The 19,093-nt window shown below is 40.8% G+C and overlaps 1 protein-coding gene and 4 non-coding genes across 5 annotated transcripts; all 5 read right to left on the reverse strand.

The window, feature by feature from the left end:
• Positions 1-3,137: 3,137 nt before the first annotated feature.
• TRNAW-CCA lies at positions 3,138-3,209 on the reverse strand. Its single transcript has one exon. It is a non-coding gene; the product is annotated as a tRNA-Trp (tRNA).
• Positions 3,210-5,845: 2,636 nt separating this feature from the next.
• Positions 5,846-5,917, reverse strand: TRNAW-CCA. The gene has a single exon. It is a non-coding gene; the product is annotated as a tRNA-Trp (tRNA).
• A 5,761-nt stretch (positions 5,918-11,678) lies between these two features.
• Positions 11,679-12,269, reverse strand: LOC109150729. Its single transcript, XM_019298714.1, has one exon. It carries the CDS (start codon positions 12,267-12,269, stop codon positions 11,679-11,681), a length of 591 nt encoding a protein of 196 aa, XP_019154259.1.
• A 5,309-nt stretch (positions 12,270-17,578) lies between these two features.
• Positions 17,579-17,651, reverse strand: TRNAK-CUU. Its single transcript has one exon. It is a non-coding gene; the product is annotated as a tRNA-Lys (tRNA).
• Positions 17,652-18,107: 456 nt separating this feature from the next.
• On the reverse strand, positions 18,108-18,181 carry TRNAG-ACC. The gene has a single exon. It is a non-coding gene; the product is annotated as a tRNA-Gly (tRNA).
• Positions 18,182-19,093: the final 912 nt, after the last annotated feature.

Genomic DNA, 19,093 nt, shown 5'->3' on the forward strand with positions numbered 1-19,093 from the left:
GGGTCGGTTGCGCAAAGGTAGGCCTCCTTGGCATGCGTAGGATAGAACCGCTAATGGAACTTAACCTTCAGGTCTTCTCAACTGAACTCCGGATCTTGTCTACAGGCTGGCCTTTCAAGCATCCACCACAAGTCCGCTTCTTGCAGAAGGTAGAACGTAGCCAACTGATCATTGGTGATTGCTTCTGAAGACTTTGCACGACGTCTCGATGGTGTCATCCTCGACTTCTACAGCAACAGCACGATCACAGGAGGAAACTCAGGGCCCGCACCCTTACCTGGTGCCTTAACTAAAAAGAACCAAAACTAAAAGGAAAATAAAGCACAAACAACACAACAGAAAACGATAAGAGAACTCACAACCTCATCGCGCAACCTAGAGTCCTAAGCCTAACACTTAGATTCTTAAGGTCGCTTAAAGGTCTCAAACCACACTTAGCCACTTAGAAAGTCTAGACTTAACTCTTCCTAGGCTCAAACCTAGGCTCTGATACCAAATGTAACCACCCCCCAACCACGACCTATATAAAAAGGCCTTAAAACCTGCAGATCATACAACAAACACTAGCACAGCGGAAGATAAAACGATAACTGGATAAAAGAAATCCAAACGGGGTGTTATGCCACGTCTACCAAACACGGTAAACGCTACGGCGGTCAATCTGCAAAGTGTATACATCTATCCCCAAAGACATCAGTCTAAAACTACAACGGCACACAGGCCACAAAACAAAGGTAAAGGCACTAGACTACCGGCCACTAAACATCGCGATCGTCTAGACATCACCTAAAAGACACAAAGATAAACATTGGGACGACGCCGAGTCAGCGATAATGCTGGTAACCCACCAATACCTGTTAAGTATCATACATAGGTAGGATATATATACAAAAATCATTTCGAAACGGAATACATACATATATATATATATATATATATATATATATATATATATATATATATATATATATATATATATATATATATATATATATATATATATATATATATACATATATATATGTGTGTGTGTGTGTGTGTGTGTGTGTGTGTGTAAAACCAAGAGTAAACACCAACTCAAGACTCATCACTCATCAACAAACAACACGGGAACACATCCGAAGACCATAACGGATAACAACAACACAAGGAAAAAGACACGACAAACGGCAACACATACCTAGGCAACACATGCCTTTGTGACTACACACGTTACAAGAGAGAACACACAACCACGCTACACAAGCCCTCGTGACATCACACATCACGAGTTGAAATGCCTTCCTTATGCCCTGTTCCAACATTATGGCTACCCCCAACCTTATATCTAGTTCAAACCTTTACCTCCAGGACCCATGTACACCACTCCAACCTTATTCCCCTGAGGACCGTCATCCCCTCTCCAACAGATCTCCAACAAAACCACCGATTTCATAGTACACGAGGTACCGTACACACACACAGCGACACACGCCTTCCCAAGAAATACGTGAACCTGACACACAGGTCACAACGGAAGGTATAAACAACACACACGCTAGCATTTAGACACAAAATAGCATGCTTATCAACGGAGAAATTCAAGATAGTTCCGAGGAACTCACAAGACACTTCACAGTTCAACGAAACACAATGTTGAACACTTAGCACGATTCAAGACACGAAAGTCCTACATGGATATCTACCATATAGTTCTAGACATACGAAACATCAAGAATACACTCAAATAGTTCCACGAAAGAACATTGGGAAGTCAAAAAACCAAATACCGAGCCAAAAGAATCACGGGGAACAAATCCCATCACATCACCACCTATGTACCAGCGGGTGGACCCACGGGTTGTGCCCCACCCGTGGTTCCGCCTGCGGGAACACATTCCCACAAGGCACGTACCCGCGAGTAGGCCGGTGGGTGGTGCCCCGCCCGCCGTTCCCCCCACGGGTACACACTTGTACCACAACAAATCCCTTCGGGGATTTTCTTCTCCAAACACAAATTCAAGTCCAAAACATGCCAAATCTCCCCCAGTACAACAAAATGACTTGAATCATGGAAAATGTCAAGCAATGGCACTAAGGAACCATAAACACAAGCTCTAGGTATGCATTTTCACAATACAAATGCATAAACACTCACCTTTCATATCAAAAATGGTGTCAATGATATTCTCAGTCATTGGACTACCCATTAGCAAAGACTCATATTCTTATGGCATTCAATATTTATTGGAACAATTTATCAAACAAATAACCTACAAATTAATGTGAATCTTCTTCCAATCCCATTTATTCAAAGTGAGATTGAAATTGTAAGTAGTGTATCTAATTGCATGTGTGTCCTATTTTTATAGCTACACACAATATAATTCCAAAGTTTCTCAAGCATAATTGAACCCTAAATGATACAAGAGATCAAAGTATAGCATACTTGCAACAAATTTAACCATTGAGTTAATACTATTTGAGATCATCCGAGTATAGTGGTTTTGTCACGTTTAGTCTTAAACTTTCGAATTGACCATCTGTGGTCCTTCGACTTTCAAATTTAACCATTTGTGGTCCAAGTTAACCACTCATGCTCCTTCATGTTTTTAAATTTAATTTAACCAGATGTGATCCTCTTGAAAGGGCCATGGTTGGTTAAAATTTAATAGTTGAAGGACCACAGGTGGTTAACATGCACCACGAATTGTTAAATTTGAAAGTCGAAGAATCACATACTGTCAATTTGAAAGTTAAGGTCTAATTAAACCGGGCAAAACCACTATACTCCGAGGACCTCAGATGGTATTAACTCTTAAAACATTTTTTAAAGTTATGTATAATGCTTTAATGGCGGTTTCTTAGTTGTTGTGTCTTTTTTTCTTTGGGTTCAATATTGATTTTGTGTGTGTCTCCCTCTCACTGATTCAGTATATTGGAGTGTAAATAATGTAATGTACAGACAAATGGTAGGCTAGTGGAAATATGAAAACGCCCACCGTAGGGCTCGAACCCACAACCACAAGGTTAAGAGCCTTGCGCTCTACCAACTTAGCTAGACGGATTGTTAAATTGTTATTTTGTAATAGTGTAATAATATTCTAAATTCCGACATTATGGTGAGGAAAAAGATAATCCGTGATGGATAGGGGAATTGAACCCGACGTGAATCGAAGACGCAACCATCTGATCTGGAGTCAGACGCGCTACCATTGCACCACGGATCCGCTGTGCGATGTAAATTTTAGTTGTAAGTTTGTGTGAAAGTTTATTTTCACATAAGATATCATTTTTAAAGAGTGGGCCAAAAGAAATGTCAAATAGAAAGCAAGTGAAGAACGGACAAGTTAATTAATCAGAAGCAGTTCTCACAAATTAACATAGGGATATAATGGAAGCAATCCAAGTAGCAAGTAATGGAATAATAGAAAAGACTAGGCCAACTCTTCTATAAATGCTATGTGATGTTTAACTCGTGATCATTGAAAACTTTAGCAACGATCACGGAAGAGGTAACAAAGGTGTCAATGATATTTTTAGTCATTGGACTACCCATTAGCAAAGACTCATAATCTTATGGCAATTCAATTTTAATTGGAACAATTTATCAAACAAATAACCAACAAATTAATGTGAATCTTCTTCCAATCCCATTTATTCAAAGTGAGATTGAAATTGTAAGTAGTGTATCTAATTGCATTTGTGTCCTATTTTTATAGCTACACACAATATAATTCCAAAGTTTCTCAAGCATAATTGAACCCTAAATGATACAAGAGACCAAAGTATAGCATACTTGCAACAAATTTAACCATTGAGTTAATACTATTTGAGATCATCCGAGTATAGTGGTTTTGTCACGTTTAGTCTTAAACTTTCGAATTGACCATCTGTGGTCCTTCGACTTTCAAATTTAACCATTCGTGGTCCAAGTTAACCACCCATGCTCCTTCAAGTTTTTAAATTTAATTTAACCAGTCGTGATCCTCTTGAAAGGACCACGGTTGGTTAAAATTTAATAGTTGAAGGACCACAGTGGTTAACTTGGACCACGAATGGTTAAACTTGGAAGTCGAAGAATCACATATTGTCAATTTGAAAGTTTAGGACTAATTAAACGTTGACAAACCACCATACTCCGAGGACCTCAGATGGTATTAAATCTTAAAACATTTTCTAAAATTATATATAATGCTTTAATGGCAGTTTCTTAGTTGGTGTGTCTTTTTTTCTTTGGGTTCAATATTGATTTGGTGTGTGTTTCTCGCTCTCACTGATTCTGATTTTATATATTGGGGTGTAAATAATGTAATTTATAGAAAAATGGTAACCTGGTGGAAATCTGAAAACGCCCACTATGGGGCTCGAACCCACAACCACAATGTTAAGAGCCTTGCACTCTACCAACTGAGCTAGATGGGCTGTTATTATTATTTTGAAATAGTATAATAATATTCTAAATTCCAACATTATGGTGAGGAAAAAGATAATCCGTGGTAGATAGGGGAATTGAACCCGACGTGAATCAAACACCCAACCTTTTGATCTTAAGCCAAATGCAATACCATTGCGCCACAGATCCGCTGTGAGGTGTATATTTAAGTGGTAACATTTGTGTGAAAGTTTATTTTCACATCAGATATCGTTTTTAAAGAGTGGGCCAAAAGAAATGTCAAATAGAAAGCAATTGAAGCATAGCCAAGTTAATTAATCAGAAGGAGTTATCACAAATTAACATAGGGATATAATGGAAACAATCCAAGTATCAAGTAATGAAATAATAGAAAAGACTAGGCCAACTCTTCTATAAATGCTATGTGATGTTTAACTCGTGATCATTGAATGATTTAGCAACGATCATGGAAGAGGTAACAAAGGTGTCAATGATATTCTCAGTCATTGGACTACCCATTAGCGAAGACTCATATTCTTATGGCAATTCAATTTTAATTGGAACAATTTATCAAACAAATAACCTACAAATTAATGTGAATCTCCTTCCAATCCCATTTATTCAAAGTGAGATAGAAATTGTAAGTAGTGTATCTAATTGTATGCGTGTCCTATCTTTATAGCTACACACAATATAATTCCAAAGTTTCTCAAGCATAATTGAACCCTAAATGATACAAGAGACCAAAGTATAGCATACTTGCAACAAATTTAACCATTGAGTTAATACTATTTGAGATCATCCGAGTATAGTGGTTTTGTCATGTTTAGTCTTAAACTTTCGAATTGACCATCTGTGGTCCTTCGACTTTCAAATTTAACCATTCATGGTCCAAGTTAACCACCCATGCTCCTTCAAGTTTTTAAATTTAGTTTAACCAGTCGTGATCATCTTGAAAGGACCATGGTTGGTTAAAATTTAATAGTTGAAGGACCACATGTGGTTAACTTGGACCACGAATGGTTAAATTCGAAAGTCGAAGAATCAAATATTGTCAATTTGAAAGTTTAGGACTAATTAAACGTGGCAAAACCACTATACTCCGAGGACCTCAGATGGTATTAACTCTTAAAACAATTTTTAAAATTATGTATAATGCTTTAATGGCGGTTTCTTAGTTGGTGTGTCTTTTTTTCTTTGGGTTCAATATTGATTTGGTGTGTGTGTCTCCCTCTCGCTGATTTTGTATATTGGGGTGTAAATAATGTAATAAAGACAAATGGTAGCCTAGTGGAAATATGAAAACTATCCCACTGTGGGGCTTGAACCCATGACCACAAGGCTAAGAGCCATGCGCTTTACCAACTGAGCTAGATGGGTTGTTAAATTGTTATTTTGTAATAGTATAATAATATTCTAAATTACGACGTTATGGTGAGGAAAAAGGTAATCTGTGATGGATAGGGGAATTGAACCCGACGTGAATCGAAAACGCAACCTTCTAATCTGGAGTCAAACGCGCTACCATTGCGCCACGAATCCACTATGATGTGTTAATTTTAGTGGTAAGGTTTGTGTGAAAATTTATTTTCACATCAGATATCGTTTTTAAAGAGTGGGCCAAAAGAAATGTCAAATAGAAAGCAAGTGAAGCATGGACGAGTTAATTAATCATAAGCAGTTTTCACAAATTAACAAAGGGATATAATGGAAACAATCCATGTAACACCCCTTAATTTCCATACTGAATTAAGCCTTAAATATGAAGATAACTAGCCAAAACATCAAACATTGCGGAAGACTAACAAAGATTATATAATCTGGCAATGCAAAAGGGTGTTATGCCGCGCTCACCCAGAGGTGAACGCATAGGCTAAACATCTGCATAATTCACAATCTAAAATCCATACATAACCAAGGTACTAAAATCTATCCTTGGCACACAGGCCATAACAACACAAACAAAGGGAACTACACTAGCAGGTTCTAGACCGCGCTCACGTCTACACATTACCTGAAAGAAACACATAAAAGATGGGACGACGCCCGGTCAGGGAATAATGCTGGTAACCCACCAATACATGTGAAATATCATTCATAGATAGGTTATACGTATGTAAAATCATTTGCGAAATAGAATATATATATATATATATATATATATATATATATATATATATATATATATATATATATATATATATATATAAGTTCAAAACCAAGAGCAGAAGTCAACACAAGACTCAATGCACTCACAACAAGAATACAGGAACACATCCCAAGACAACAAGAAGTAAGAACAACTCACAAGAACGGCTTAAGGCATAATCTACCATCCCACAGTAGATTAACACCCGACATGCATGATACAAGAGAAAGGACACAACCATTGGCAACACATTGCCTTTGTGACAACACATGTCACAAATAGAGAAATACACAACCGCGGCTACACAAGCCTTCGTGACATCAGTCATCACGAATTGATATGCCTTCCTTATGCCCGGCTCCAACCTTATGGCTACCCCCAACCTAATGTCTATTTCCAACCTTACCTCCAGGACCCCTGTACACCAAGTCCAACCTTATATCCCTGGGAACCATCGTTCCTCCTCCAACAGTCCCTCCAACAGATCCAGCGATTTCATAGTACTCGAGGGTACCGATCACACACGGCTACACATGCCTTGGATAACACATGTTATCCCATATATAAACACGTGAACCATACACAAAGGCCACAAACTCCATAATGGCATCATGGCCACCACGAGGACCACTGCCGTACCTTGGTGATTAAGGCCCCATAAATCGAAATCGTGCAATCCAGGTACAACCACACACACATCACACCTCAACAGGAATCAATCAACGGATCACAGCGAAGATATGAAACCATACTCAATCAAGGAATGGATCACAATCCAACAACAACGATGAATAACACAAGTCATCATCAACAATAGGAAGGCACAAACAACACACACACTAACATTTAAACACCGAACTAGCATGCTTATCAAACGGGAAACCAGACGTACTTCCGAAGAACACACCAGACTCATCATGGTTCAACGAAACTCAATGTTGAACACTTAGCACGATTCAAGACACCAAAACCTACATGGATTCCTACCATATAGTTCTAGACATACGAAACATCAAGAAGACGCTCAATTAGTTCTACAAAAGAACATCAGGAAGTCAAAAAACCAAATACCGAGTCAAAAGAATCACGGGCAACAAATCCCCGAAAAGCCAAAACATGTTCCCCGCGGGTGGGCCCACAGGTTGACCCCCCACCGATGGTTCCGCCCGCGGGTACACACCCACCAAACCACGTTCCCCGCGAGTGGGGCGGCGAGTAGGCCACTGCCCACCGTTCCGCCCGCGGGTACACCAAATTTGTACAAAAATATCCCTTCGGGGATTTTCAGCAACAAGCTCAAATTCAAGTCCAAAACATGCCAAATCTCAACACATACAACAAAATGGCTTGAATCAAAGGAATAGCCAAGCAATGGCATACAAGAACCATAAACACAAGCTCTAGATATGCATTTTCACAAGACAATGCATAAACACTCACATTTCATAGCAAAATCACATGTTGAATCCAAGAATCATCAAATAGGTAAGCAAAATGGATTTTATAGAGCATGGGTTACCTCTTGTAGACAAAAACCTTCACTTAACACTTCACCAAGCTCCTACTAAGGCTCACCTTCCAAACCCACATCAAGAACACACCAAAAGATCATAAAGATTCTATCTTTAAAGAAAGACACCTTAGAAAACACCAAAAACACAAGATGAACATAGATCTTACCATCCTAGATGCCCAAATGTATGAAAGGTAGAATCTTGGAGACAACCTTTGAAGATTTGACAAAGCTCCAACTTGGCTTGGAAGAAAAGCTATCTAACTTTAAGAGAGAAGGGAGAGCTCAAGTTTGGAAAGTGTAAGGAGAAAGAATGAGGAGTGTCTACTAGGTTAGCTTGCATTACTAACAGACGGTGAAATGTCTTGAATACCCTTACTAAAATGAAGAGGTGTAAGGGAACAAGGGAACTAGTCACAAAGCTTAAGGTACAACTTTGACTTTGGGTTGACTAGTCAATTACTAGTCCCCGACTATTGAATTTTCAGGAATTTAAGGAATTAAATTACCAATTGGTTACCAGGACTATGTGGTCTAATGGTACCCGGGTTGGACTTCCATTTGGAAGGTTGTAAGTTCGAGCCTCAGTGGAGGCGTTATTAGCTCTTTGTGTTTCAGTAGGTTGAGAAAGTATATGAACAGATACTACAATGTAATAGAGCTAGTAGCATTCAAAAAAAAAAAAATCCAAACCAATTGGTTTATGATTAATTACTTACTTAATCCCTTAATCGAATTTGGATTACGGGGTGTCACATCCTCTCCCCCATCAAAGAAGCTTCGTCCCCGAAGCTTGGGTATGACGAATTAAAACAAACGGTAAAAGGAACAACAATGTGACAAGAGTGTCAAGAACAGTCTCTTTTGGTCAAACCCAAAGGATTCACAAGACATCAAAGTAAGCAAAAAAGTATATCAAAACAAGGATTGGAAGAATTTAACCATCGGAAATGATGAGCATATCAAACTCAAAACCAAACACAACTACCAACTTTTAACCAACAACCAAAAACTAACAACTAGCTCAAAGCACAACCAACAAAGCTAACTACTCAACTAAACAAACAAGCAAGAACAAGCACATAAGGCAAGCAACAAACAACTAGCGAACAGAAACAACTAAGAGGATAACAACAACTAAGGAAAGGCGAACGGGATTCCCACAACACCGTGCTAGAACGACTCGCTCTCCGACTCATCGGTGCTCTCCTCGGATTGTTCGTCATCCCCTCCTCTACGGCTTTAGCTGGCCTCAATCTGATCTAGCCTCTGGTGAACGGCAACAAATTGCGCCTTCATGTACGCGAAACCTTCTTCAAACATACGATTCTGTTGACGAAGCAAGGTGACTAAACGTTCCTCATGCATCATGGAATCATGCTCCCTTTTGGTGCGGGCTTCCCTTCTTCTTTGATTTTCTTCGCTTTCAGAATCACTTTCCTCGGCCTCGGTAGCTTCCGGTGCTTCCACCTCTTCATCATGGCCCGTTTCCCCCTCATCATCATTATCACCTCCCGAACTCTGGACTGCGAGGTTCAACTTTCCAGCATGAATCTCGAGCTCAGCTGCCAACTCGGCTCGTTCTTCAGGGGATTTTCTTGCAACTTCTTCAAGAGTGATGTAATCACCATCGTCCAACTGAAACAAGTTGCAACTTCGAAGATTTGTGGCATCCAACATCATCTTCCCAATGGGCTTCAGTATGTAACCATCAACACTTACACACTTCCTAACAAGAATCCAGCTCAGCACCATCCAATACGGTAGGCTCTTTCGATTGTGATCACGACAGAAGAGCATATGTTGCAACATTAAAGCCGGCAGATTGAACTTTACCATATTCTTAAGGCAGAAAGCAAAGGTGCACTCCAACTTTCCCAGCAACCAACTTTTGTTGTTATTGGGCAACAAACAATCTGACACCAGCATCACCAAAATCCTTTGCTCAGCGGACAACCAGTTTTTCTCCGGTCTTAAAGCTTGAGTGAAACCACTCGTGCGACCCAACAAATAACTCAAGTAGTCCCGGTACCCCATCGTATCCGTACTAATCCACGAGTTACCACTGTACTGAGCAACTCCCGAAGCAGATAAACTCAAAAGCTGAGCTAGCCTCTTTTCAGACAAGACCACTTTCACACCTCTCACTCTAGAAGTGATTTCAAGCTTATCACCATCCTTTGTCACAACCATGTGACGATAAAATTCCTTAACCAAACTTGGGTAGGTCTCGGCCCTTATGGCGAGGAACCCATCTAACAAACCTAGGAATCTAAGCATATCCAACAAAGAATTAGGAAAAGTTTCCGGGTCGAAAGCTTTACCTTCAAGAACAAGGTAATGGGCATCCACCCATTCCACTTTCCTTGCCAAACTTGACCTTCTAGGCATGATAGGAGATGACCCAAAGCTCAACGAAAGAAACCCAAGCTTTCCTCTTCTTCTTCTCTTCTCGCTGCTCACTATCTCTCTCTCGCTGCTCTCTCTCTCTCTCTCTCGGCCGCGACGGTGAGCTAGCTCCGGCAGGCGGCGGTGATGCGTCGACGGGCAGGTGGTGGTGGCGGGTGGCAGCTGAGGCGACAGGTTGGGGGGGTTTCGGCTGCACACGGGTAGGAAGAGGAGAAATAGAAGAAGGATGTGGAAATTTAGGGATTTGGGGGAAAATTGGGAAAGGAGATGATTTAATTTGGGGATTTGGGTAAAGTGGAAATTTATGGTTTAGATGGAATTAAAGTTGGGTAGGTTTCAAGAGAGATAATTAGCTTAAGTGGTTTAAGGGTTGGCTTGGCAAAGAGTATGCCCTGGTTTGAAACTCAAGGCTTGTGAATAAATATTTTACTTAACTTTTAGGCTACACAAGAAAGGATTTTTATATGGGTTTCCTATTCCCCAATTCAAAGAATACTTGGAGAAATTTAGGTGGTTCTCAAAGGAAAGGTCGCCAGAATTTCCAAGTAAAAGATTATGGAATTAGCCCAAGCATGACTGATTCAAAGAATAAACAACTAAATCCACAACGAGGCTCGCTCATAAGATGAAGAGAATCATTTATCAAGAAAGGCTTACACTTAATCTCCAAAAGAGTCATTCATCGATGGAAAAACGTGACAAGGATAGCAAAGCAACTCAAGTAGACACAAAGAAACACAAGACAACACACAAGGCAACAAGGAACAAAATGCGTTCTAAAGACAAGGGAAGGCTAGAAAAGGATTACCTGCTAGCTCCTCCTCCACTAAACCCTCGGTCTCCGCCTGCGAACGCCCCATCATGAAGACTTTCCCCGATGGCCTGGCCCCAACTACTCCACGGCTCGAGCTACCTCCCGCTGCTCCTCCGGCTCCTGGGGGTGGCGGCAACGCCCTTTGATTGACTTGTTGAGGGCACTCGGCAACTTTGTGGCCCCTATCTTCGCAACGAAAGCATCGTAATGCGAAACCATTACAACTCTGACCGGCATGTACCTTCCCACATCGATGACAAGGAGATGTCTTGACTTGATTTCCATGCTCCACTCGGTTGGATCCTTGGGTTGGAGATGACGCGTTCCTGCCTAGAAAACTCGGTCGCGTCTTCTTGTGGTTAGAAGAGCCTCCACTCTCGGTCCTCTTTCTAGCAAGCTCATAGGACCCTCGCTGAAGCTACTGAACGCGATACAGATCCGCGGCACTCACATAAGTATCCTTCAAAGAACTCGGCCTACTCACGGTCAAGGCCTTTCGTGCCTCATAATTCAAGCCAGCAATGAATTTCTCAACCTTGGCGAGCTCTGTAGGCACAAGCATCCGAGTGAAGCGCGCTAACTCAAGAAACTTCTTGTGGTACTCGACCACTGACAGAGATCCTTGCTGAAGGTGGAGGAACTCCTCGTACATCGCGGCGCGGAGATGTGCTGGATAAAACCTCTCGCGCATTCTATCTTTAAGTGCAGACCAATCGAACTCAGGCTCCTCAAGGTAGGCAGGTCCCTCATGAATCCACCATAGATCAGCCTCGTGACAGAAGTAGAACGTTGCCAGCTCTACCCTCCGCTCCTCGGGACAACCCACAACCGAGAAGATCTTATCGAACGCTCTCATCCACTCCTCCAAAACAACCGGGTCTTCTTCACCCGCGAAGGTCGGTGGTCTGTGACCCGACACCAAACGACCCATGTCCCTGTGCCCGGCAGGTTGAGGAGGTGGCACGGGGTGGTTGTTGTTCAACAATGCCTCACTAAGAGTCTGCATCATCTGCGTCAACTGCTGCAGGTTCTGGGCAAGCTGCTCATTCGTCGGGGTCTCCGGGGTACGCGCACGTGGACGAGGAGGCATCGCAAAGCTTCTATAACAACAACACCGTTACCAAAAAGAAAACAAACAAGCAACAGCTATAAGAAACGCTTAGCTCACCGCGCAACCTAGAGTCCTAAGCCTAACACTTAGATTCTTAAGGTCACTTTAAGGTCTCAAACAACACTTAGCCTTTTAGAAGTCTAGACTTTATCAACCTAGGCTCAAACCTTGGCTCTGATACCAAATGTAACACCCCCTAATTTCCATACTGAATTAAGCCTTAAACATGCAGATATATATATATATATATATACATATATATATATATATATATATATATATATATATATATATATATATATATATATATATAAGTTCAAAACCAAGAGCAGAAGTCAACACAAGACTCAATGCACTCACAACAAGAATACAGGAACACATCCCAAGACCACAAGAAGTAAGAACAACTCACAAGAACGGCTCAAGGCATAATCTACCATCACACAGTAGATTAACACCCGACATGCATGATACAAGAGAAATGACACAACAATTGGCAACACATTGCCTGTGTGACAACACATGTCACAAATAGAGAAATACACAACCACGGCTACACAAGCCTCCGTGACATCACTCATCACGAATTGGTATGCCTTCCTTATGCCCGATTCTAACCCTATGGTTAGCCCCAACCTTATGTCTAGTTCCAACCTTTACCTCCAGGACCCCTGTACACCAAATCCAACCTTATTCCCCAGGGAACCGTCGTTCCCCCTCCAATAGAACCACCGATTTCATTGTACACGAGGGTACCAATCACACACTGCAACACATGCCCTGGATAACACATGTTATTCCAGAAATATACACGTGAACCTTACACAAAGGCCACTGTAACACCCCCCAAGCAAGACCTATATAAAAGCTTTAAACACATGCAGATTAAGCGACAAAACTAGCACAGCGGAAGATAAAAACGAAAATGGATAAAAAGAAATCCAACGGGGTGTCACGCCACGTCTACCAAACACGGTAAACGCTACGGCAAACAATCTGCAAGTGTACATCTATCCCAAACATCGGTCTATCTAACTACATTGGCGCACAGGCCACAAAAACCACAAAGGTAAAGGAGCTAAGCTACCAGGCTCTAGACATCGTGCTCGTCTAAACATCACCTGAAAGATACAAGATAAACATGGGACGACGCCCGGTCAGCGAATAATGCTGGTAACCCACCAATACCGTTAAGTATCATATATAGATAGATATAAGCCATAAAACCATTTTCGAAATGGAATACATAAGTATATAAGTCAAAAGCCAAGATCAATAGTTAAAACAAGACTCACCACTCACAAAGATAACACCGGGAACACATCCCAAACCACAAAGGTTAACCACACGCAAGGATAAAGACTCACCCAACGGCAACACATGCCAAACAACACAAGACTCCGTGACTACACACGTCACAAGAGAAGATTACACAACGCCGGCTTTACAAGCCCTCGCAACATCACCCATAACGAGTTGGTATGCCTGCCTTATGCCCTGTTCCAACCTTATGGCTACCCCCAACCTTGTATCTTCTTTCCAACCATTACCTCCTGGAACCCCTGTACTTCTTAGTCCAACCTTTTCCCTCCTGGGACCGTCGTCCCCCACCAACAGACCACCAACAAAACCACCAATTTCACACACATGGCGACACCCGCCTCGGCGACACACGCCTTACCCAAGAAATACGTGAACCTGACACACAGGACACACTCCATAATCACGTCACGGCCACCATGAGGACCGCTGCAATACCTTGGTGACTAGTGTCCCATACCACTAATCGTGCAATCCAGGTAAAGCCACACACACCACACCTCAACAGAAATCAATCAAAGGATTGCAATGAATGTATGAAACATACTCAATCAAGGAACGGGTCACAGCCCAACAACAACAACGATGAATAACACAAGTTATCATCAACCAAACGGAAGGTACAAACCACACACACGCTAGTATTAAGACAACGAACTAGCGTGATTAACAACGGGGAAACTCAAGATAGTTCCGAGGAACACACAAGACACCTCTTGGTCCAACGAAACACAATGTTGAACACTTAGCACGATTCAAGACACCAAAGTCCTACATGGATACCTACCATATAGTTCTAGACCTACAAAACATCAAGAAGACGCTCAAATAGTTCCACATAAGAACATCGGGAAGCCAAAAGATCAAATACCAAGACAAACAAATCACGGGGAACAAATCCCGAACGAACACCATCGTGTTCCCCGCGGGTGGACCCACGGGTAGTGCCCACCCGTGGTCCCGCCTGCGGGTACACTACCCCCCAGGCCTATGTACCCGCGGGTAGGCCGGCGGGTGGTGCCCCGCCCGCGGGAACATCCCTGTTCCACAACAAATCCCTTCGGGGATTTTCTTCTCCAAACAGAAATTCAAGTCCAAAACATGCTAAATCTCACCCAACACAACAAAATGACTTGAACCATGGAAAATGCCAAGCAATGGCACAAAGGAACCCTAAACACAAGCTCTAGATATGCAATATCACAAGATAATGCATAAACACTCACATTTCATAGCAAAACACATGTAGAATCCAAGAAATCACATATAGGTAAGCAAAATAGGTTTTGTAGAGCATGGGTTACCTCTTGAAGATCAAAAGACTTCACTTCACACCACAACAAGCTCTCCACTAGGCTCACTTTCCAAACCCACTTCAAGATAAAACCAAAAGATCATAAAGATCCTACCTTTAAGAAAAAGACAACTAAGATGGAACCAAAAACACAAGACAGGCTTACCCTCCTAGATGCCCAAATAGGTGAAAGGTTGAATCTTGGAAGCAAAACTTGGAATCTTGACAAGGGTCTCAACTTGGCTTGTAGAATAAGCTACACTTCTTTTATAGAGAGAAGGTAGAGATATTTTTCTAGGAATTGTAAGGAATGAATTGAAGAAGTCTTCTAGGTTAGGTTACAATACTAACTCTTGGTGAAAAGACAAGGATACCCTTACTAACCCTTAGAAAGTGTAAGGAACAAGGGAACTCCCCTCAAAGCACAAGGTACAACACAACTTAAAGGTTGACTAGTCAAATTCTAGTCCTTGAGTATTAAAAATCAGGATTTAGGAATCAATTCCTTAAAAGATATAGAATTAATTACTCAATTAATTCAAGGATTGAAATGTGGATTTTTGGGGTGTCACATCCACAAACTCCATAATCACGTCAAGGCCACCACGAGGACCACTGCCGTACCTTGGTGATTAAGGCCCCATAAACTGAAATCGTGTTATCCAGGTACAGCCACACACACATCACACCTCAACAGGAATCAATTAACGGATCACAAAGAAGATATGAAACCATACTCAATCAAGGAATGGACCACAGTCCAACAACAACGATGAATAACACAAGTCATCATCAACAATAGGAAGGTAAAAATAACAAACATGCTAGCATTTAAACACCGAACTAGCATGCTTATCAAACGGGTAAACCAGACGTAGTTCCGAAGAACACACCAGACTCATCATGGTTCAACGAAACACAATGTTTAACACTTAGCACGATTCAAGACACCAAAACCTACATGGATTCCTACCATATAGTTCTAGACATACGAAACACCAAGAAGACGCTCAAATAGTTCCACAAAAGAACATCTGGAAGTCAAAAGGCCAATACCGAGTCTAAAGATTCACAGGGAACAAATCCCCGCCAAGCCAACATATGTTCCCCGCGGGTGGGCCCACTGGTGGATCCCTCACCCGTGGTTCTGCCCGTATGTACACACCCACCAAAAGACGTTCCCCGCGGGTGGGGCGGCGGCTAGGCCACTGCCCGCCGCTCCGCCCGCGGGTACACCAACCTTTACGAAAATATCCCTTCGTGGATTTTCAACGCCAAACTCAAATTCAAGTCCTAAACATGCCAAATCTCACCTAATACAACAAAATGAATTGAATCAAAGGAATAGCCAAGCAATGGCATATAAGAACCCTAAACAGAAGCTCTAGATATGCATTTTCACAAGACAATGCATAAACACTCACATTTCATAGCAAAATCACATGTAGAATCTAAGAATCATCAAATAGGTAAGAAAAATAGATTTTGTAGAGCATGCGTTACCTCTTGTAGACAAAAACCTTCACTTAACACTACACCAAGCTCCTACTAAGGCTCACCTTCCAAACCCACTTCAAGAACACACCAAAAGATCATAAAGATTCTATCTTTAAAGAAAGACACCTTAGAAAACACTAAAAACACAAGATGAACATAGATCTTACCGTCCTAGATGCCCAAATGTATGAAAGGTAGAATCTTGGAGACAACCTTTGAAGATTTGACGAAGCTCCAACTTGGCTTGGAAGAAAAGCTATCTAACTTTTAGAGAGGATGGAGAGCTCAAGTTTGGAAAGCGTAAGGAGAAAGAATGAGGAGTGTCTACTAGGTTAGCTTGCATTACTAACACAAGGCGAAATGTCATGAATACCCTTACTAAAATGAAGAGGTGTAAGGGAACAAGGTAAACTACTCACAAAGCTTAAGGTACAACCTTGACTTTGGGTTGACTAGTCAATTACTAGTCCCCGACTATTGAATTTTTAGGAATTTAAGGAATTAAATTACCAATTGGTTTAGGATTAATTACTTAATTAATCCCTAAAACGAATTTGGATTACGGGGTGTCACAATCCGAGTAGCAAGTAATGAAACAATAGAAAAGAGTAGGCCAGCTCATCTATAAATGCTATGTGTTGTTTAACTCGTGATCATTGAATTGACCATCTGTGGTCCTTCGACTTTCAAATTTAACCATTCATGGTCCAAGTTAACCACCGATGCCCCTTCAAGTTTTTAAATTTAATTTAACCAGTCGTGATCCTCCTGAAAGGACCATGGTTGGTTAAAATTTAATAGTTGAAGGACCACAGGTGGTTAACTTAGACCATGAATGGTTGAATTTGAAAGTCGAAGAATAACATATTGTCAATTTGAAATTTTAGGACTAATTAGACGTGGCAAAACCACCATACTCCGAGGACCTCGGATGGTATTAACTCTTAAAACATTTTTTAAAATTATATATAATGCTTTAATGGCAGTTTCTTAGTTGGTGTGTCTCCTTCTCACTATTTCACGTATTCTGATTTTTTATATTGGAGTGTAAATAATGTGATATAGACAAATGGTAGCCTAGTCGAATTATGAAAAAAGCCCACCGTGGAGCTCGAACCCACGACCACAAGGTTAAGAGCCTTGCGCTCTACCAACTGAGCTAGACGGGCTGTTAAATTGTTATTTTGTTATAATTCCGACCGTATGATGAGGAAAAAGATAATCCGTGATGGATAGGGGAATTGAACCCAACATGAATTGAACACGCAACCTTTTAATCTGGAATTGAACCCAAAATGAATTGAACACGCAACCTTTCAACCTTTTAATAGTTGAAGCACCACATGTGGTTAACTTGGACCACGAATGGTTAAATTTGAAATTCGAAGAATCACATATTTTCAAATTAAAAGATTAGGACTAATTAAACGTGGCAAAACAACTATACTTCAAGGACCTCATATGGTATAAACTCATAAAACATTTTTTAAAATTATATATAATGCTTTAACGGCGGTTTCTTAGTTGGTGTGTTTCCTTCTCACTATTTCACGTATTCTGATTTTGTATATTAGAATGTTAATAATGTAATATAGACAAATGGTAGCCTAGTGGAAATACGAAAATGCCCACCATGGGGCTCGAACCCACGACCACAAGGTGTGGTAGCCTTGCGCACTACTAACTGAGCTAGACGGGCTGTTAAGTTGTTATTTTGTTATAGTTTAATAATATTCTAAATTCCGATGTTATGGTGAGGAAAAAGATAATCCGTGATGGATAGGGGAATTAAACCCAATGTGAATCAAACACGCAACCTTCTGATCTGGAGTTAGACGCACTACCATTGCAACACGGATCCACTGTGAGGTGTAAATTTTAGTGGTAATGTTTGTTTGAAAGTTTATTTTCACATCAGATATCATTTTTAAAGAGTGGGCCAAAAGAAATGTCAAATAGAAAGCATGTGAAGCGTGGACAAGTTAATTAATCAAAAGCAGTTCTCACAAATTAACATAGGGATATAATGGAAACAATCCAAGTAGCAAGTAATGAAACAATAGAAAAGAGTAGGCCAACTCTTCTATAAATGCTATGTGATGTTTAACCCGTGATCATTGAAAGATTTAGCAACGATCACGGAAGAGGTAACAATGGTGTCAATGATATTCTCAGTCATTGGACTACCCATTAGCAAAGACTCATATTCTTATGGCAATTCAATTTTAATTGGAACAATTTAGCAAACAAATAACCTCCAAATTAATGTGAATCTTATTCCAATCCCATTTACTAAAAGTGAGATTGAAATTGTAAGTAGTGTATCTAATTGCATGCGTGTCCTATTTTTATAGCTACACACAATATAATTCCAAAGTTTCTCAAGCATAATTGAACCCTAAATCATACAAGAGATCAAAGTATAGCATACTTGCAACAAATTTAACCATTGAGTTAATACTATTTGAGGTCATCCGAGTATTATGGTTTTGTGACGTTTAGTCTTAAACTTTCGAATTGACCATCAGTGATCCTTCGACTTTCAAATTTAACGATTCGTGGTCCAAGTTAACCACCCATGCTCCTTCAAGTTTTTAAATTTAATTTAACC

This window comes from Ipomoea nil, unplaced genomic scaffold (genome assembly GCF_001879475.1).
Source record: "Ipomoea nil cultivar Tokyo-kokei standard unplaced genomic scaffold, Asagao_1.1 scaffold2280, whole genome shotgun sequence".
Lineage (NCBI taxonomy): Eukaryota > Viridiplantae > Streptophyta > Magnoliopsida > Solanales > Convolvulaceae > Ipomoea > Ipomoea nil.